The following is a 21,474-nucleotide window of genomic DNA, read 5'->3' on the forward strand; positions in this document are numbered from 1 at the left end:
CATGAGGGCAGTCAAATGTTTTGGCTCAAAAGCTCCTCTCCACAAATTTGTGTAGTCTTCTGCTAAAATTATGAACTCTATCATTACTGGTAACACCAGAAATTGCTAATTACAATACCTTTTAGACTGTGAAAAAGTAGGTCAGAAAGATATGCTAGTCCTCTGCAATAGACATTTGCTTGAACCTTTTCATTTTAACATGCACATTATCCATATTTGAACCTTCTATATATAGTACAGATTGGTACAGATGAGAAGCACAGCACTTCAGCTGTTTTTAATTGTTAAATGCTGAACATAATTCTTTGGAGAATAGATGAGAGATAAATGTTTCTGAAAGATGTCTCAGAAGTTAAAGCAAATGTATCTTGAAAAAGCCATTTTACTCACTCTCTGCCCATGTGGATCTAATAGCTGTGGAATTTGGAGTTGAGAAGCAAATGCACTTCCAAAAACTGCATTACTCATGGGAGGCAATGCGTGGTAAATGTTGTCTGTAATACTCTGATATGCAGAAACATTTCCAGATGATAAAAATGCTTCCCTGAAAGGTTGTTGGAAAAAAATAGAACAATACTTATTGTTATTATGAGTTACCCACAATTGCTTAAGATGGGTGGCCATATAAAATTTTAAAATAAATAAAACAATACTGAAAAGACAAATCCAATTTCTGATTTATTCTGCTTAAACATTGCATTTTATTTAAGTTACTGTGACAACGTCTGCCTGAAAAGTGATCTAGCATTTCCCATTGTTTTATCTCTGAACCCTACCAGGATGCTGAAGGTCGTCAAAAAGCCCTTTCTCATTGAAAATGTACTGCTTCCTGTTATTCTCATGGAGAAGGAATGTTAATTTCAGCTAGTAATGTAATTACTAATAATTATGCTCTTGGAACTCAATGAAACCAATTTGGAATTTCTTATTCTTCTATCCTTTTTACTCCAGTTTACACAATAAGTTTCCCATGAACATTCGCAGCTTGCCCATTTCACCATTGAAGAGACGTGCAGACTCACTCTTCATATGTGATCTTAAATGCATTTTATAAATAGTGTATAGGTTTAATAAACTAAAAAGGTTGTGATAATTAGTGCTGTTTATTTCATATTGTAGTTATAGCTTTCCAGAAAATGTAGAAATAAAACACTTTTTATAGCTTCTGGAACCAAAAAAAAAAAATTCATTTGAATACTTTTATTTACACCTTTTAAATTCTCACTGAATGTAAATCAACCCACCCCCTAACCAAAATTATTGGAGTGAGAGGAGCCTTCCTTTACCAGGTTTTGTAAGATGTAGTGTATATATCCTCTGATTGTAGCTTCATAATCACTTTAGTACCAGGAATGAAGATAGATATTTTTCACTTGGTTTTTTAAAAAGGTTTTTAAAAAAAACACCAAAGCAAAACAAATGTAAGCTTGCTTGTGTTCCTGCTATTTTACCTTTTGGATACCTGGCATTAGACTAGATAAAAAGTCACCTGCGATTTCCCACAATTGTTTTAATTCATAACTATTGGAGGACATTACTTGGAATGGAAGAATGATTGGTGGAAAACCCAAAGATGCTTTTTCAAAAGGCATGTGGACTTTCTTTGTTTTTTCCATGAAGACATTTCACTTCTCATCCAAGAAGCTTCTTCACGTCTAACTGAATGGTGGAGAATGGAGGGATTCATCTTCCTTTCAGTCAACTAGTTGTTAGCATGTCAAGAAAAAAACAAAAGAAGTCCACATGCCTTTTGAAAAAGCACATTTGGGACAACCATGACCTGAATAACTGAGAATCTCCATAGATGATAGGTGGAAGAGATGCATTTCTTTCTAGACATATTTGCATCAGAATTATCTCCTTTCCCAGTTGCTTTACAGTCAGTAGGAGAAAAAAAATATGGAGTGCTACTCAGCTCCCCAATCTTTTGTATAGGTTGCCAACCATTCTACATTTTTTTTAAAAGGTGTTTCTTTTTAAAAAAAATGTGAATCTGATCCTTTGCAAAGTTAAAGCATCAGCCTTTAGCATTCTTTCCAGCAATGCCACCCCAAAGAGGCCCCATACATTTTAGTAAATAAATGCACAAAATTTTGGGCACTGCAATTCAATATTTATTTAGAAAAATGCCCACCTGCTATAAAAAAGAACAAGAAGGAGCTGGGCAGTTAAGTGGTCTTACAGGAAGACGGAGTGAGCCAATAGAATCTTATAGCTGGTTAGGCCACTTCTTGACAGCCATTTTGTGAGGGGGCAACTTTCTCTCCCAGCAGTCCTTTTGCAAGTGTGCCCCCAACTTTCTCACACTTTCCAATTTCCCACCATATTTGTTCCCTAGTAAGCAGAGAAACAATGGGCTATACATAGTTTTGAATAGAAAAAATACCCAGAGATAAGGGCTGAACTGCCCCTCTTATTAAGAATAATCGGGAAAAAGTTGCAAATATTACAGAAAATACCTCTGATCTGCTTCTTTTTCATATCTTACCTCATTGAATATCTCACTGCTGCTTCAAATTGAAGAAACTTCACTTCTTTGAGCATGGTCAGCATGTGAGACACCTTCTTTGGATTTGAGGAATTTGGAAGGCTGTCTATTTTTTTCTGTATTTCAAGAAGTTCAATTCCTAGAATCCAAAGAGCATGTGTTGGTACCTTTGGTGATTTTTGTTTTGTAATATCACATCAAATACTTTTATCCAGTTGTTACGATGCAGTTCTCTTAAAACCAACAAAGTTGTTGCTAGTTTGACTTATTCTCACTGTCCCATCCAAAATGGGATATACAGTCTATGCTACCTCCACCCTTTAGCACCGCTCCTCTGGAAAACATGGCTTTGCATTTGAAATCTTTAGTGGACTGAAACCTCGGTGTTCTGCAACTGTTAGTACATTGAAAAGTGTAGCTTCATTTCTGCAACCTGTGGGACAGGTCATTCTTTTAATAGAGAAAATTATTCCTACTTGCCCTATCTCCCAGGTTTTCATTCAGTCTACCATTATGGAACAGCTGTGGCAAAATAGATCCACTCCTTTTCCAGCATTCACTACAATAAACAATACTCTATCCCCAACCAGAACAAATCATATCTCAATATTGAGCAATGGATACTAACCAATCTGCTCAGTCCCTCCCCAGTCTGCTGTGAGATGTTCAGAAGGACACCTGTAATCCAAACAGCCTGGTGCACTTCCTAGCTGAGCAAAACTGAAAATGTATGCAATAATGTCGTGAAAGGATGACACGATTTGCAATGTATGCCGCAGGGCGGTACCGCCAACCTGTGAGAAGGGGGGGGTTAAAGGACAGACTTTCAGAAAAAAAACATCAAGCAGTCAGCAATCACAAAATGAAAGTAGCAGCCAGCTCCACCTGGTTTGACCTCTTCTAGGCTGATCATCCAGGAGTCCTTCCATTAGGCAGCAGAGGGAGAGCAGGAAGCACACTTGCTGTAATGGCTCATCTGGGTGATTCGCCATTTTTGAACTGCCTGCCTGATATGTTATGAGGGCAAACAATACTCCACTTGAATTAAGTCCATTTATCTGATCATTATAAAGACTTTATAACTTTCAGAAGTTACACCTTATTTTCTTTTTGTTCTATGTCTGTCTGTTTGGATGGCAATCCTGTCGTGCTTTTATGGTATACATAAGCCGTTTGGTTGTCTATCCAATTCGAGAACAGACAGAGAAATGCTTTAAAGAAACTGATTGAGCAGATCAGAGTGACACCAATTCAATCATTCATAAACTGCTGTAATTGCTGCCTTTCATAAATCCTCTCCAAATAGGTTCACTAAGTGTCCTACTGTCTTTATTTATTTCGTGTCAACAAGCAGTGTGCTGAGTTGTTTACTGGTGGATGTCAACCTTGCGAGGTAGATGAGGTCCAAAGCCAAATGATTCTACTTGATTGTAAGCTTACATTAACAGAGTCTTGCAGTCTGAAATTACATCTCTCCCCATATCCCTTTTAAGCCCAAGAAACTGCCCGGCCCACATTCCTACTGAAGACTAAGCAGCTTTTATCTTACCATTCCCTTGGCTGCTTCATTTCTGCTTGTATCCCAAGGGCAACTACTATTACAGTAGTTACCAAACAGTAAGCCCAAGTATTATTTTTTCTAAGTAAATTAAAATTTAACGGATGAACTTTGTATTTTACTTAGAAACAGTAGCACATACAATATTTAGGAGTTAACTAAGTTTATTTAAGGCTTCTATTGTATTTCTTCATTTTTTCATCTTTTTGGTGACTGAATTCCTACACTGTGCTAAATCACATGGGGGCCATAGGTTGCAGATACAAATGAGGTCCCTGAACCTCCTTTTCTGTGGTCCCAAACCCGCCTTCTGTCCATGATTGCTATGTTATTTCATAAATCATGAGTAGCTAAACATGAAAATACAAAAGATACAACAAGTATAAGGTAAGCCCTTAGTCCTATACATTTAAAAAAACAAAGTAAACCTTCAAAACTGTTTCCCCAACCACTGGCCTTCCACATCAGCAATGTGGTCCCAGTCTTTTTGCCTCCCCCAGTTTCTCTCCAAATATTAGGCATGGTCTTTGGCCTCCAAAAATTAACCACTTCTGCACTAAATCATCAGCAGGACTGATGAACCCCTTAAAATGATAACATTTTAATGATTATCCCAGTGCATAAGAAATCAGCCAATTATGTCTTTTTTAAACAAATCATAGTTTAAACAATTATGGATTAGCATACTGGGTTAACCAAATCCTCCTGGTTTCAGAGTAAACCGGGAGGATCTTCATTGCATTACAGTTATTTATTATGTATATTAAGAAGCAGTGCAATTTAGCTTCTGTAGCAATTTGAGTATCCCTGCTAGATCTCTATACAGGAGAAAGGCCTGCTTGACTTGTATTCCTTCTATCACAGATATCACCCAACAAAGAATGGAATGGAATGGAATGGAATAGAATAGAACTTTTATTGTCACTTTAAATGTACACTAATCAGTATACATTAAAATGAAATTTCATTGCATTCAGCTAAGGATAACTATTATACAGAAGCTGATAAAATCTTTGTACCTGCTATCCGCCAAAGGATAGGCCAAACTTTCCCAAAATGGAGCATCCATTAGGGTGGACTAAGTCCATAATTCTGAGTCAGGATAGTTCTCTTTGCTTTCATAGTATCTCTGATTGTGTATGGCAGGTGATGATGAGAGAAAATATCGCAAAGTATCAAATATCTTTGGTCACATCTCAGTCACTTTTAAAATCATGATTCCCAATAAAATATATTTTCCTGTGCTGTTCATATTCGCACTCTACTAGTTGATCAATCTCAGATCTAGGCCGTTTGGCCAATAAAGAACTTTGTACAAGATTGTCAAAGCACTGACCTTCTCTGGTAGCATTTTGAATGTAGCTAGGGTTTCTGAAGGGTGAGGGATGAACCACAGGTTCAAGAAGGATTGTCCATCACTGGACAGCAAGCAACGAGGTCGTGGCTGGAATGACCTGATTGTTAACAGAATAATTGAATTACTTGTACAAATAAATTCAATGGTACACAACACTCAAGAACCACCAATCGATATTGCTTTAACCCCACTGCTTTATTCTTTTTGGCACTTCAATCAAGTTGGTAAGGAACTCTGCAAACAAGTTACAAACCTGGGATCACTGTTAACTTTTTCTTTGGATTCTTTTTCATCTTTTTTCTCTTGTGGCAATCCTATGGTAAAGTATTTGTTTTTCACCCTGGGAAAGCCATCCAGCATTGATTTTATACTGTTATAATAGGCAACGATCTGACTTCGAAGAGAGTACTGAGACATACGGTGAGTCAACCTAAACAGGATCCAAATCTTAATATCAGAAGAATGATCAAAACCAGTGTCTTGATATTCAAATGACCAACTTCAAAAGGAAGAAGTTTCAAAAATTTATCAGTGCTGCTGTGAGATAAATAATGCATAGGATTTTATCTTTTCAGCCTTAGAAATGGCTAATGGTGGAAGAATGCAGACATTCGTTAATATTTCTTATTGTTTCATTGTGACGGTATCAAGTCATTACTTGACTTCTACATTGGAAAATAAACTTATTTATTGTAGATTTTTAAGTCAACCTCCCAGCCTGTGACATACTTTCCCCCCATTTTTTAAAAAAATTCCAGTCACAACACTTATAATATCAGAAAGAATGCAATGCAGATCTAAATTACATGCCCCCCACCAGATATTCTGGACTACAATTCCTGAAATCCCTGAATACTAGTTATGTTGTTTGAGTTATAATCTGAACTCCGTGGAATCCTTCTGTTTGTTTATCTCTGATTCTGGGTCATGATATACGATATCAGTAGCAATGGCTACCTCCTTCCGAGACTCAATAACAAAACCAGCACTGCAACAATCCAAACTTCATGGCTTGAATATCAAGGCAGTTTCTTCTGCCTTATATGTAACACCAAGGTTGATGAATGGTTTATTTATATAAATGCTGTAAATATCCAGTTCGCATAATACACATTGAAAGGTTATATAAAGGATTAATTGGGTTTTTGATTTTCTTTCTTGCTTTAACTAATAACAGAACGCTATGTATCAGATGTTTCAATCTATTTCATTTTAGGATTATATTTACTCTTTAATTCTTCTATAGCAGTGCTTCTCAACCTTGGCCCACCTGAAGATGCGTGGACTTCAACTCCCAGAATTGAAGTTGAAGTCCATGCATCTTCAGGTGACCAAGGTTGAGAAACACTGCTCTATTACCTCTGCTGAATAAAAGTCAACATTGCACCATTTCCTACCATAACATAGACTGTGGGGAAAAACAAACACACTACGTATGACTCTTCAGGAGAGATACTGCATACATTTCCTGTACTTGCCTGTGGCAATATTCAGCAATAACTTCTCTTTTGACTTTTTCAGCTTCATCCTAGAAGAAATTAATGCCACTTGTTTGTTACCTAAACTGTACACAGTTGTAATAATTATATATGAAATGTAAATAGAATACCTTGAATTCAAGAGCTAACATATAGGAGTGGAAAGGCACCTTTGTTTGCACAACTATATTTTTTTTAAAAGTTAAATATTTTTAAAATATTTTTGCTACAGATTCTTTAGGTGCTATATAAAATAACACAATAGTGGCCCCTAAATTCTGATTTTCGGCTCAGCCCATTCGAGATTTTTTTATATTGTCTTGGACCTTTGAAAGGATATTTTAAAGGAAAGCAGGCGATTGTAGTGGAAAGATTCAGGAATCCTCTTAACACTTCTCTGATTCCAATCCCAACCTGATACATTCAGAATTATTTCAGTGTGTTGACGATTTACCTAATCTAATGCCCCAACATCTGGGAATATAACAATAAATATGCAAATAAATTGCATAAATATATAGATTTTAAAATATAAATAGGATTTGATCCTCATCCCTGTTCTCAGAAACATTTTTGCAAAACAGTTCCCTCAAATAGCAAAAGAAAATTTGAAAGGTTACCATATCTAAAGAATCACCACTTGGCATTTTATGGTAACAATTAAAGAAACAATCATTATTAAGTTTTGTTTTTCAAGTATTCCTAAGACTTTACTCCTCTATTATTTCTTTTCATACAAACACACATTCTTGTTCTTATTTGTTCTGATTACAAGACTGACTTACCATATTTTCCGGCGTATAAGACGACTGGGTGTATAAGACGACCCCCTACTTTTCCTGCTAAAATATAGAGTTTGGGCCATACTCGCTGTATAAGGCTACCCCTCTCCTGAGGCACACCAAATAAAAATTTAAAAACATCAGATTTGATTTCAATATGGTAATTTTAATTCAAGTGGTTATGGCAGTATACAGTGCCCAGCCAATCACGGCGAGCGATGTATTTTCTATTAATGAATACAAGGCCTGCCTGCTCGGATTGGCAGAGGGTGTGACATCATCAGCCCGCCTTCCTGACTCCAAGACAGTTGGAGCAGGCCAGCTCTGATATCTAAACAATTTTGGAAAATTGGATATTCTAAAATTTCTTAATTGGCTTCTACTAAATTTAACAAATTGAGGTGGCAGTAGAGAGGGGCTCTCTAGCATAGTCACCCTAAGAGGAGCCGGATCGCCTGTTAGGCATTGCAATCAAATCCCCTGCTTGCCAGATAGAGAGGTGAAGTGCTTTAAAATTGAGTCTTGTGGCTCGCTATGCTTATCTCCCTTTCCGATTGGCAATTACTGCACTGCACTTGCCTCAGAGGTTTCGGGCTGCGCCTGAGGGAAGATTGACTTTGAGAGGCTTGGAACGATACCCGGCGTATAAGACAACCCCCGATTTATGAAATGATTTTTTGGGTTAAAAAGTCATCTTATACGCCGGAAAATATGGTATTTTTTAAATATTTATTTATTGATCCTGTTTAAATGGCCACCAATCTCATAAAACATGGCTACAGATACCTAAAATATATTTTATATTTTAAATTACAGGTAGTCCTCCACTTACAACCATTTGTTTAGCAACTGAAATTACAATGGCACTGAAAAAAAGTGAATTATGATCAGTCCTCACACTTATGACTGCAGCAACAGTCTCCGTGGTCATGTGATCAAAATTTAGGGGCTTGGTGACCAGCATGTATTTAACAATGGTTGCAGCGTTGACGGGTTGTGTGATCATCATTTGTGACTTTCCTAGTCAGTTTCTGATAAGCAAAGTCAATGAGGGAAGCCAGATTCATTTAACCATGTGATTCTCTTAAGAATTACAGTGATTTGCTTATAACATGGTCATACAATTGAGACAATTGATTTAAGTGTCTTGCTTAACAATGAAAATTCTGGCCCCAATTGTGGTTTTAAGTTGAGGACTATCTATCTGCAAGGACAAAAAATATCCAAAAGCTTAAAGCCAAAGCTATTATAGTAAAGTTGATGAATAACCCTTTAAAAATTATCATCAAACATTGGTTAATTCCTAAACAATTTCAGATACACTTACTGGATTTTGTATTCTACTTCCCAAGATTTCTTTCTTCTGAATGAATGTATTCAACATCAAGTCCCTTGGACCCTGTTTCTCCAGCTGAATTGAAACAAAAGCCTCAGTAGGTCTGGAGAATGAAGGAAAATAACATTACTAAGAAATAATACTGGAATGCAAACTGTATTCATAAGTACCATTTTATTCTTTGGCTGTGCCCAGGCATTAAACTTTCTTTACACATAATGCTGTTGCTTTTGGGGGGTTTTCTTGCTTTTACGAAGAATTGAAAACCATGGATTATAGTAACAGGATGAATTAAAGTATTACAATATATTAAATATGTACACAAATATGTCAAACACTTGGAAAGTTTCCCATTTTCTGTGATGTCTGTCTGTCTGTCTACCTACCTACCTACTTACCTATCTAGTATCTATCATCTATTGTGGGAAGCCACTCCCTCCCAGAAGAATGAAATATTTTAGGAAATATTAAAAAGGCAGAATATTATATTTCCTTAAAGGAGAAATAGAGAATCATTCTCTTGGAGACAGAAAACAGCCCCCAAGTCTTTCTTAATAGCCCCCAGCAGATCTTTTATGCCCATTGAGAAAGATTTGGCCATCCTATCTACAAAACAAAAGATCTCCAGCTACCAGATGATGGGATTAAGAAATGACCCCTCAGGACCTAATAGAATTAACCCTCTACCATCTAACAGTAGAGCTCACCACATTGCACAATCTCCTGGGGACAGTGCATCACCTTCCAGGTGTCAACCAAATTTAGCTCAGACAAGCTACACAGCCAGCTATGACCCCTACAACAGCCAAGAGAATACATGTTCCTGCACAGGAATAGGAAGTTCAAATGCAAAGCCCAAGAGAAGGTATAAAAGCCCCTCACTCTCAACACCATGTGGTCAGCTAACCAGAATCACACATCCTTGGTGGTTCTGCTTTGTCATTAAACCATCTTATCAATCAGCCTCCGTGTTTCCAGTGTCTTTTTCCCAGCTTGGAACTGAACCAGATGGATATTTCTTCCAACATTATCATCCATTGATCCATCTATTTATTTATATTACACCTTTATTATTTTTACAAATAACTTCAAGTGAATGTATGTTGTTTTCTGAACCCCTACGATCTGTAATGCTGGCCTAGAAGCAGTGCTGCGTTTGGGAATCTCTCCCAACTATGTCAGCATGTTGCTAAACCAGGAGCTGGAATCTCTCCACTGAAAACACAGACCGCCCTATAAGGCACAAAACAGTAACGCACTGATGTATTTGAAGCAGCCCTAGCTGTCTTAAGATGCCAGTGGTACAGAGTAAATTACAAATCAAAATCAGAGGCGGAGCTATATTATATTCTGGAAGACCTGCCTTCCCTTTTGGAAGATCCCTCAGAAAAGGAGTAGAGGAGGGATAAGTTACTTGGAAGAGCTCTTTGGGAGCAACGACCTTTTGGGTGTAAGGTTCCTTTCTGCAATTGGTATTTAAACCCAGAGAGCATTCAGACACGAGAACAGCAGCCATTGTCTTACAACTGCTCTACCTAGCCCTAGCCTAAATACTGATTTTTTTAAAAAATTATTGTTTAGATTTAAAGTCTCTCTCTTTCCATCAAGAAGGAAGTTTCCTCCATTTTATTCTACAGCCATCCCATGAAATAGGTTATGCGGATAGAGAATTATGGTTTCAAAGTCATCCAATGGGTTTTCTGTGGCTGGTTGGGGTTCTCTCCAGTCCTCATTCGGCACGTATGCGCCCCTGACACTATAAGAGTTGTGTGTGTCTCTTTAAGCTACCTCTTTGAATTGCAACCTCCAGCTGCAAATCGCCTAATGGAATGAGACATGGAGGTATCCTCTGCTTCACTCCCAACTGTAGAACTTCTTCCATTTGGTGAACTGTTGCTCTGACCTTTCACACTCAGGTGTCCTTCCTGAAAGAGAAGAGCAACGAGGTCTCTTACTCAGGGAAGCCACTCAGATACCATCAGGCAAGTTGTTGCTGTGGAAAGCCACCACCACTGAGGACATTATGAGAAATTGAAATGGAAGTGGAAATGAAAGTCTCAGTGGCTCAGATTGTTACACTGAATATTTTTATAGAGGAGAAAGAAAGGTCACTGTAAACGGAGGCCCTTGTAAGTGTCCTGGAACTCAGCACATGCTCTTGGATGCTTGTGTTCTGACCTAGGCTTCCCCAGCAACACAAAGCCGAGTCCTCGTCCCGACAAACCCCTTTTATTTAATTTACGGTGAATTCCTCTCCAGCAAAGTCCCAGCCCACAGTCTTTCCAGATAGTTCACAATTACCGACTTTTATCAGGCTTGAAGAGTGGCCAGGCCGATATCTTTCAGATGCCACAATACTTGGCAAGAATGCAGGAATGAACTAATTGTCTCCTGCAAACAGCCCTATGGGAGGGGCCATTCACCATCCACCTGTGGGCTTACTTGTTCTTTAGCTGTTCCCTTCGTCTGGCAACTCTGTGCATGTGCACACTGGGAACAGGCTCCAGCTGTTCATCTGCCTCACTGATGTCTGACTCTGAAGGCAACTGGTAACTGTCAGATGGCCCTGGCCCCATCTCTGCCTCCAACCCAGAGCCTTCCCCAGACTCCAGGACTGGCCCATGTTCCTCCCCAATTTCCTCACTGTCCAAATCTGCTGCCAGCTCTGCTGGTCGCTGGTGGGCCACAACAGCTTGATGCCATCATATGGGCCCTGTTGAAGAACATTTTGACTCTGCAGTTTCAAGTTCCTTTAATTTGGCTTCTTCTAATATTCCCAAAAGAAAAACAGAAAATAAAAAAGAACAAGAAAGCATTAAATAGCCAGAAGGCAGCATAGGTATGGAGCTGAATAATGTTACTGAAAGAAATGTGCATATTAAACACACTGCTTTTTACTCAGAAAATAGCTATCCAGGTGGAAAACTAATGAGATTTTTAAATACATGTATATTTTTTAATCCTCTCCTGTTTCTGAAAAAAACCCAGGCTCAATTGGAAACAAAAATTAGTTAAAATCTAATTTTAACAGAGCATTTAAGAAGAATATTATGATCTCCTGAGGCAAATTGTTAGCACGTGCTAAATGATAAGTCTGCACTGGTTTCCGTTTTATTCTTTTTTATATTATGCATTTTTTTGAAAAAGATAAACCATGTGAGCAAAGAAGAGAGAAAAAAGATGGTTGCCTACAAATCACAACCAGCAATCCTTTTCCTCTCTCAGAAAATTCTTATATGGAGCAATGATGATAGTGTTTGACTTTCACCAAGCAACATGGGTTAAACTTAAAGGCAGACCCTGAAGAGTATCCTGGTGAGGAGGAGGTATCCTAGTTTTTTCAAAGGAGGGCTGCAAGGATTAAGAAAAGTGGTGTGGCTGGTATAATACCCTAATCTTGCATAATATGACACACTGTTAAATAAATAAATGCTGTTGCTTCCTTATAGGCTATCAATAGCCACTATTCATAATGACAGTATATTATTTCTAGCCTTGTATGACTCTATAAAAGAATCACCTGTCCTATGACTCTTACATTATTGTATGTCTGCTTACATTATTACATTGCCCTGGTGGCACAGTGGTTAGAGTACAGTGGTTATAATGCAGTACTGCAGGCTACTTCTGCTGACTGCCGGTTACAAGCAGTTCGGCAGTTCAAACCTCATCGGCTCAAGGTTGGCTCATTCTTCAATCCTTCCAAGGTCACTAAAATGAGGACCCAGATTGTTGGGGAAAATATGCTAACTCTATAAACTGCTTAGAGAGGGCTGTAAAGCACTGTGAAGCAGTATATAAGGCTAAGTGCTATTGCTATTACTATTGCAGGCTAACTCTGCCTACAGCCAGGAGTTTGATCCTAATGGGCTCAAGGTTAACTCAACTTTCCATCCCTCTGAGGTAAAATGAAGACCCAGACTGTTGGGGGCAATATGCTGACATTTGTAAACCACTCAGAGGGGGCTGTAAAATATTATGAAGCAATATATATAAGCCTAAGTCCTATGTATGACTAAAAGAAATATCTAGTTTCAGAAACAAGATTTCCTAAATCCCAGAAGGTTAACAATAATGTGTGTAATCACATAAAGCAGATGCAACCTAGTGAGATCTGCCATCGCCTTATTTATGGAGAAATTACATCTATTGACAAAGACTCCATCGTTGGAATAGGGCCTTCTCAATCAGGATATGTGACCTTCAAATAGTTGACATCAACATATCTGGAATATACCCCAGACGAAAAAGGCTAACACAGAAAGGTACCCATAATCTCACATTTTATTTTTCTTTGACAATAATCTCCTGAAACAGAGATGTGTCTAACATTTTCCCAGTAGAATGTAAGTCAAAGAGCATGGAAGGCAGATAGCAAAGAAAGACTCCCTTGTAACTTTTTTGCTTCTGATTTTTATGTTGTTGTTTTTTAAAGACAGTGGTGGAATTTGGTCTTTGAAAGGGAGGAAGAGAGGGGAAAGTTGCCAACCTTTAAATCTCCAGTTAGTGTCAGGTGCACTGAAGGACAAAATGCAGCCTGCTGAACAGCTACAAGGAGCATGTTTTTATGTGTGATCTGGCAAGCAAGAGCAATCTGCAAGTTTTCCAGTCCATACTGCTTCAGTAACAGCTGAAGGATGAAGATAAAAAGATTAGTGGTCATTACAGTGTAACATTGCACATCTACTTCCTTTAGGTCTGACCATGAGGCTACAAACATGCTTCAGTTGTACAGGTAATCCTCAACTTACAACAATTCATTTAGTGACTATTCAAAGTTACAACTGCACTGAAAAAAGTCAATTATGACTGTTTTTCACAGTTATGACCATTGCAGCATCCCTATCAGAGGTGGGTTGCTCCTGGTTCCACCCAGATCGGCTGAACTAGTAGTGGCGGCGGCGGGAGGCTCCGTCCACCCACTCGGACGCTTCTGCCCATGCGCAAAAGCGTTGCGCGCACGAGCATGAGCAAACTGGTAATGCCGGGATTTAGAAGCCACCTCTGATCCCCATGAAGTAATCAAAATTCAGATGCTTGGCAATCGAGTCATATTTATGACATGTGCAGTGTCCCAGGGTCATGTGAACATCTTTTGTGACCCTCCGACAAGCAAAAGCAATAGGGAAGCCAGGATCACTTAACAAACTGGTTACTAACTTAAAAACTACAGCGATTCACTTAACAACTCTGGCAAGAAAGATTGTAAAATTGGGCAAAATTTGCTTAACAATTGTCTCGCTTAGCAACGTACCTTTTGGGCTCAAATGCGGTCATAAACCCAGGACTGATTTTGCATGGAGTTTGGAAGCAACAGGATCTAATTCAGAAAATCTCTTAGTCAGCCTTCACTCCAGATAACTATATGTGCGTGTAACATTCTTAAGATGTGTGTGTAGCAATACCTAAGATTTTGTCATTACTCCTCCCTCCCCCTCCCCGGTTTATATACAAGCAAAAACATATTGTGCATTGATAGGCTTTCCAGTCTACCATGAATAACCTTGTCATTTCCAAATAGTCTTTTGTTCTGTTATCACCATGTCTGATGCTGCATAGCATTTTCAACATTAGCCAAAATTAACTACATGCTGCCACCTTCTGTGACAATAGTTAAGCCCAAAACAAATTTAATCAAATGCCATAGACAAGTAATAATGTTGATCAGAAGATCTCCAGTGAACATACAGAAGCAATAATCATTTCAGCAATGATATGTGATTCCCTCTGGAATGAACTCCCCGCAGGGATTCAGACCCTCACCTCTCTCCAGGCCTTCCGAAAAGCCGTCAAAACCTGGCTTTGCCGGCAGGCCTGGGGGTGATAAGTTCCCTCCCCTCTCGACATGTATGGTTGTGTGACTGTTGACTACTTTTATTATTTGTATTTTGTCTTTTTATGTTCCCCTTTTTCCCCCTTGAATTGTTCGCCACCCTGAGTCCTCCCGGAGAAGGGCGGCATACAAATAATACAATACAATACAATACAATACAATTAAAATCAGTAATCTATTTTTCCACCCAAGACCTCTGCTAAATCTGCTCCACTATTTAACACTGAATTTTCCTTGGAACACAAATATCCTTTTTTTCTGTTTTGGGCAGAGCATATAAGGGGGTGGGGGGGATTCACTGAAGTTAACCCCTCTCCCAAGACTTCAGAATGACTAAATTGTTGCATAATGTGACTTTTGGTATAATTTAGAATTGCATTTCTTGCTTCAAGGTTTGGTGAAAATCTAGATGCTAAGAGGTCTAAATCTTCAAAATGCAGTTACAAAATATTTTGTTATTTATGGAATATGTACGACTCTAGTCAGAAGTACAGTCATAAACACTACTGATTTAGTACAAAATAAAACAAATAGGAAAGGGGCCGGAAGAGTAAAATGAAGTAATATAATAGCTTTGAGACAGGAATAAAGAATATTTCAGTTACCTGCAGAATGCTCTCCCTGGTGCAAAAGCTAAATTTTCCAATTTGATTGTCTATATCTTGGATCTCTAACATTAAGTTAGAAGGAATATATCTGCAAAAGAAAAGAAAAGAATTTATACATGTTTATCTGCTGAAAACATTTATAAGCCTCTGACTTACCTGTCCAGGTTAAGGTCCTGATCTTCTAGAAGTGAAGCAATGAATATTGGTGAGAACTGGTCAGCCTTTTCTTTGTGAGTTGCACATTCAAAGTACACAGGCCGTAAGTATAAATGAAACTCATTAAAGCCCATTTCTTTTGCAAATTCTTTGTACAGTCTAAGAAGAAAAAGAATGTACGTATTTGAACCAACCGCTTATAGTGGTCACTCTGCTCACGCAAAACACAAACATTCATTTCCTGTCATTTTTTTTTTTGAGTTTTATACCCAGAGAAAATAAATATAGTTGTATAATACTTCAATCCATACTTTCACTTTGTCCACCGCTCAAATAATTTTTGCTGGCACCTACCACAAATTAAAAAAAACTACATGCAATTTTATCTGTGATTTGATTACTGTGATCACTGCATCAGAAATTCTAGCTTATTTCTTTTGAATTCTTTCCATGGCTAGATTGGCATGGAATAAAACCAGAGTTCTAGGTTTAGACAACATGCTGCTTGTTCCCTGCTAAGCCAAGTTGCAGTTTGGGTTATTAGGAAAAGATAAGTAGAAGGTTTTGGTGTATTATATTTGTAATATTTTCTAACTAATGAACATGCCAAAGTAAAAACAACCAGTATAATTTGATTTGTTAAACACATTTAAACAGTACTAATCAAAAGCATTCAACTGCAATTATCAACTATTGATGTTACAGCTCAGATTGAAATATCTGGAGCTTCCCTTAAAATAATGGCTTTCCCATGATTTTCAGTTGAGTAAACTAATAGGGCCAGCTATAGATCATGGGATCAGACTTTATACTCGGTCAGGATGGAAGGAGAGGAATAGTGATTTCAGTTAAGAACTTAGTAGTCAATAAGATGATGTCAATTGTGATTTGGGAGAATTGAAGCAAGAAGACAATTATTACATTGAATATGGATTTTGCCATTATGCTTTTAAAGATTAAAACAATAGTACAGAAAAGACTTAGATTAAAAAAAAAATATTGCTGAATTTCAGTACAACTTTCTACAATGATTTCCTTTGTGCTAACCTGCCCAGTTGTGCCCCTTCTACTGCTGCCTCAATCAACCGATGACGGAGAGTTAGGAGTTCAAGGAGTCTTGAAAAGACATTCAAAGTAATAGTTTGTTTTTCTTTACTTGGTCGCTGTTCTTCTTCTGATACCGATTTCAAGGCTAAAGTAACGATTTCTCTTATAATAAGAGGACTCTCAACCAGAACATCTGCAAATATCTACCATGAAAGAATAATATTTATCAATGTTTAATTCAAAGAATATCAATGGATTGTTGTGCTGATGTTACGATTGATACTTTATTGTTCAAGGCATTATTTTATATCATGGAAATATTTGATTGAAAGATAGGAGAAGATGGAACAAGAACCTTCAGATGACTGGACAACAGGCAAGTATGATTATGGGAAGAGATGTTCTTTTTTACTTTTAAGCATAAACAGCAAATAGGTTCTCTTAAAGTACAAATAGTACCCCACGTCCAGCTCACAAAGAGAAATGGCTTTACTCCACTGTATCAGTGGAACACTGCAGTTAAATTCAATTTTGTATCAAGATATGAGTCCTTCTGTATTAGAAATTTAATTACATAGAATCTATAATAGGTCTACAAACATTTTGAATTATCTCTATTAACCCAATCCTATATGTCTACTTAATGAGATTAGGACCTTTTAGCACCAGAAACCCATCCAAATCCTTGTATGTAGAACAAAAACATACATCTCTCTGAATTTGAGTGCCATAAAAAGATTCTGGATTTTCCATGGTCATCCATCCATCCAGCGAAAGTTGAAGTATTTGTTCCTCCAAATGAATGACCGCACTGGCTGTGTTTGGCCTACAGATTTGTTGGAACTCTTGAAGGGCATGATCTAGAGCTTTAGGAATTAAAGATACTAGGCCAAGGGAGGAATGGAATTCCAATAAATACATGTTCTTCAGAGCTGTACTTTAAAGGAAAAAGGGGTTAAACGTATTATGACAGAATAGGATTATTTGAAAACAAATTAATAAAAACTATTCCACCCCAAAAAACTATCATATTTTTCAGAGTATAAGACGCACCGGAGTGTAAGACTCAGCAAGTTTTGAAGAGGCAAATTTTTTTAAAAAGTTTTTGCACTCTGCAGACCTCCCTAAAACAGCCCGTTTTTCATGAAAACAGGCCGTTTTGTGTCATAAAAAAGTGCATGCATAGCTTTTAGGAGGCCTATAGAGTGCTCCTGGGGAAGGAAGGGGCAAAAACCGGCCTGTTTTTCGCTCATTTTTGTCCTCCCCAGCCACCAGGAGTACTCTATAAACCTCCTAAAGGCTATGCATGCTATTTTGGTGAAGGGGGTGGGGTTTCAGGAGGCATAAAATGCTGTATTCAGTGTATAAGACATACCCGGATTTTCAGCCCTTTTTTTGAACTACCTGGATTATTGTTCTGAACATATCTATATATCTTATACTCCGAAAAATACGATAATAAAACATAACCATAAATGATAAGTAATGTAAAATGGTAACTATTTAGAGGTGAAATGGATTGGAAAACAAGCATTTTCTTAATTGAATGTATGACTCAATTTATGTTCTTATTTATCCATATATAAACGTAGCTGCAGTCTTTTAGCTCAGTGCACTATATATATATCCATATATACCAGAATGATGATAGTTTAACATAATTATTTTTTTAAATATATTTATATATTTATAATGTAAATACACAGTTGAAAAGATGACTTTCTTAAGTCTATCTTATGAGAAAGCAGAGGAGTAAATAAAGAGCAAATACATTATTACAAAATGGAAGGGAGGAATAGATTTTGCCACCACACAGCAGATAACACAACTAAAAAAGTCACAGATTCTTTGTTTTGCTTGTAGTTCTGGATTTTAAGGTTTAGGGAGCCTTCTGTGTTGAAACACTCTTATACGTTTGAGTCCAAGTACAGTGACATGATCCTGACTTTTTAAAATAATACAACATTACAATTTTTAAACAAATATTTTAGGGGATAATGAAATATTATAAATCTTAATTGTTTGCATGTCTACTATTAATTTAGAAATTACTCTATGTACATATATGCATGCTGAACACAGAATTAATGCCTTATTATTATTACTAAGTCTGAGAAATGAGCATTTGCAGGTGGAAGAACAGTGTAAATAAAGCTATTTTGTCATATGGCTTGGCTGGTTGACTTGTTTAAATAAGAATTGCTTGAACCCAAGTGAATAAACAATGGGATTTGCTTGTGTGACTTTCTTATTTAACAACAATAGCAAGCATGAGCGCCATTATAAACCTATGTGCCATATTAGAGAAACAAATGATACTCACGGGCTGTTACTGAGAGCAATTAACTGTTTTGTAACTATATATGTGGGGAAGCCAAATTCAGAGATACAACCTTTAGGACCACCACACCAAATTTGATAATTATATTTACGTTGATTCTCTATCTGGGAGGGGGGGGGGATAAAAAAAAACATTGTTACATAAAATATAGCATTTTCTGATTTAAAAAAAAAACATTGTATCATGACTTAAGTGGTACAGGAAGCCTGATATAAGCAATTAAAGTGACACATAAATTGAATCTGCTAGATTCACCAGCTTCCATCTGTTTCTCATCCCTATCCCCATTTTCAATCTTTTGCAGAAACATTACATAAACAGTAAATAGATGCTAACATCTGTATTTGGATACCTGCAGTCAGCATGCCTTGGGACATCACTAGTTCATATACTGAAAATTGAATGTCATGTATTTAATGGAAAAGATAAAGAATTAGATCCAAAGTTATCCTGGCTAAAGGTAAAGGTAAAGTTCCCCTCGCACATATATGCTAGTCATTCCCAATTCTAGGGGGCAGTGCTCATCTCTGTTTCAAAGCCGAAGAGCCAGCGCTATCCGAAGATGTCTCCGTGATTATGTGGCCAGCATGACTAACCGCCGAAGGTGCACGGAATGCTGCTACCTTCCCACCAAAGGTGGTTCCTATTTTTCTACTTGCATTTTTACATGCTTTCGAACTGAAGCTGGGACAAGTAACGGGAGCTCACTCTATTACGCGGTGCTAGGGATTTGAACCGCCAAACTGCCGACCTTTCTGATCTACAAGCTCAGCGTGTTAGCCATGAGCCACCGCGACCCTCTACTGCAAAGTTCTACTGCATAGAGTGAAAACTTACCTGTCGGTGCATAATATCTCTCACCAAGCAGAGGTGAAGCTTGAGACAAGTGCATTCATCTCTGTAAGTGTTCACAAAATACCCAAGGTGGAAATCAAATCGAGGACGTCTGTACATGATGTTAGTTATTACTTGGGCCAATGCAAATCTTTCTTCTGAATCTAAAGCATGTTGGTATACTTCAAAGTAACTATCGAGAAGCTGAAAATATATTTCAAGCATAGCCAAAACAATAAGCAAGAAATATTTATTTTTTCCTTCATTTTGTTTTAGTTTCTTTTTGCTTTCTGCTAATAACGTAAATATTTCAGTTGGAAGCAAATACTTCTGTGCGTGCTGCCATATATAAATTTCTCAATGAGATTCTCTGCTCTGCCTATTATATATCTAGTGTCTCGCTGTATCACACCAGTTTTTCAAAAATCAAAATAAATATGTTCAGAACAATAATCCAGGTAGTTCAGTTAAATCAGAGGGAGTGGCGGAGTGAGGCAAAGTGCATGTGCTGAGGAAATAAATAAAGGCCTTATTTTATGTTATCCAGCCTCCCTTGTAGCCTGTAAGCCAAACTGTTGCTCACAATAGCAATAGAAGAGGTTATAATTTCACCAGAGACAAGCAAAAACTAAATCCCAGGCATCTTCTGTATCAAGAATGGACTTTTGGTGCTTAGCTATGCAGGTAGTCCTCGATTTACAACAATTTATTTAGTGACTGTTAAAGAGACACTGGAAAAGTGACATGATCATTTTTCACACTTACGACCATTGTAGCATCCCCATGATCACATGATCAAAATTAGGATGCTTGGCAACTGACTCATATTTATGACTGTTGCAGTGTCCCAAGGTCAGGGGATCCCCTTTTATCAAGAAAAGCCAAGGGGGTAACCAGATTTACTTAATAACAGTGTTACTAACTTAACAATTGCAGTGATTCACTTAACAACTGGGTTAAGAGGAGGTCAGTTGTGGTCGTAAATCAAGGACTGCCTTTTCACCTTTGCTTCAGGCAGCAATATTTAGTAAGCTAGACCAGGGGTCAGCAATCTGCGGCTCTGGAGCCACATGTGGCTCTTTCATCCCTCTGCTGTGGCTCCCTGTCGCTAAAAATATGTGTCACAACTGCCAATGTGCGACACCCATCAGCACACCATTTATTGAGCTTTTCAACCCCCAGTATGCCAACCATGGATAAATCCAAGAGAAGAAAAGTTTCAGAAGAAAACAGAATCTTTAATTCTAATAGATATGCTGGTTTGGGGGGCACTCAGGAAATAGTCAGGCAAGGGAATGGTTTTGTGGCTCCCAGTGTTTTCTTTTCTGTGGAAAACGGGTCGAAATGGCTCTTTGAGTGTTTGAGGTTGCCGACCCCTGAGCTAGACCGAGTGGGGATGAGATTACATAAATACTGTATAATTTTGTAATTTAGGGCAGAAGGAAAACATCCACTATTCCCTCCTTTTCTTATATGTTATGGTTGAAGTGACACATGAATGCATCTCATCAAGTTAATCATAAAAAAGACACAAGCTGAAATAAGGGCCTCCATTTCTAAATGTAAACAGAACATAAGATTTAATATTGGAAGATGCCCAGTCATGTACTTGAGACAAGCAGCCTTATGAATCAATTTATTAAGTAAACCCATTTG

At 37.8% G+C, this 21,474-nt stretch overlaps 1 protein-coding gene across 1 annotated transcript in view; it reads right to left on the reverse strand.

Moving 5' to 3' along the window:
- Positions 1-21,474, reverse strand: part of CCDC162 (uncharacterized) — a 76,781-nt gene that overhangs the window by 25,451 nt on the left and 29,856 nt on the right. Inside the window, exons 17-31 of the mRNA XM_087718663.1 lie at positions 19,822-20,022; positions 18,967-19,088; positions 17,352-17,580; positions 16,644-16,846; positions 15,597-15,755; positions 15,438-15,528; positions 13,489-13,629; positions 10,788-10,924; positions 8,991-9,102; positions 6,882-6,931; positions 5,657-5,833; positions 5,383-5,500; positions 3,117-3,282; positions 2,489-2,627; positions 391-544 (exon numbers count right to left, since the gene is read on the reverse strand). Of these exons, the coding sequence (XP_087574789.1) occupies positions 391-544; positions 2,489-2,627; positions 3,117-3,282; positions 5,383-5,500; positions 5,657-5,833; positions 6,882-6,931; positions 8,991-9,102; positions 10,788-10,924; positions 13,489-13,629; positions 15,438-15,528; positions 15,597-15,755; positions 16,644-16,846; positions 17,352-17,580; positions 18,967-19,088; positions 19,822-20,022 (2,199 nt within the window). The remainder of the gene's footprint in view (positions 1-390; positions 545-2,488; positions 2,628-3,116; positions 3,283-5,382; positions 5,501-5,656; positions 5,834-6,881; positions 6,932-8,990; positions 9,103-10,787; positions 10,925-13,488; positions 13,630-15,437; positions 15,529-15,596; positions 15,756-16,643; positions 16,847-17,351; positions 17,581-18,966; positions 19,089-19,821; positions 20,023-21,474) is intronic.

The sequence above is a fragment of the Thamnophis sirtalis genome, unplaced genomic scaffold, assembly GCF_051295495.1.
Source record: "Thamnophis sirtalis isolate CommonGarterSnake01/CBP01778 unplaced genomic scaffold, rThaSir2_p1.2 scaffold_6, whole genome shotgun sequence".
In the NCBI taxonomy this organism is placed as follows: domain Eukaryota; kingdom Metazoa; phylum Chordata; class Lepidosauria; order Squamata; family Natricidae; genus Thamnophis; species Thamnophis sirtalis.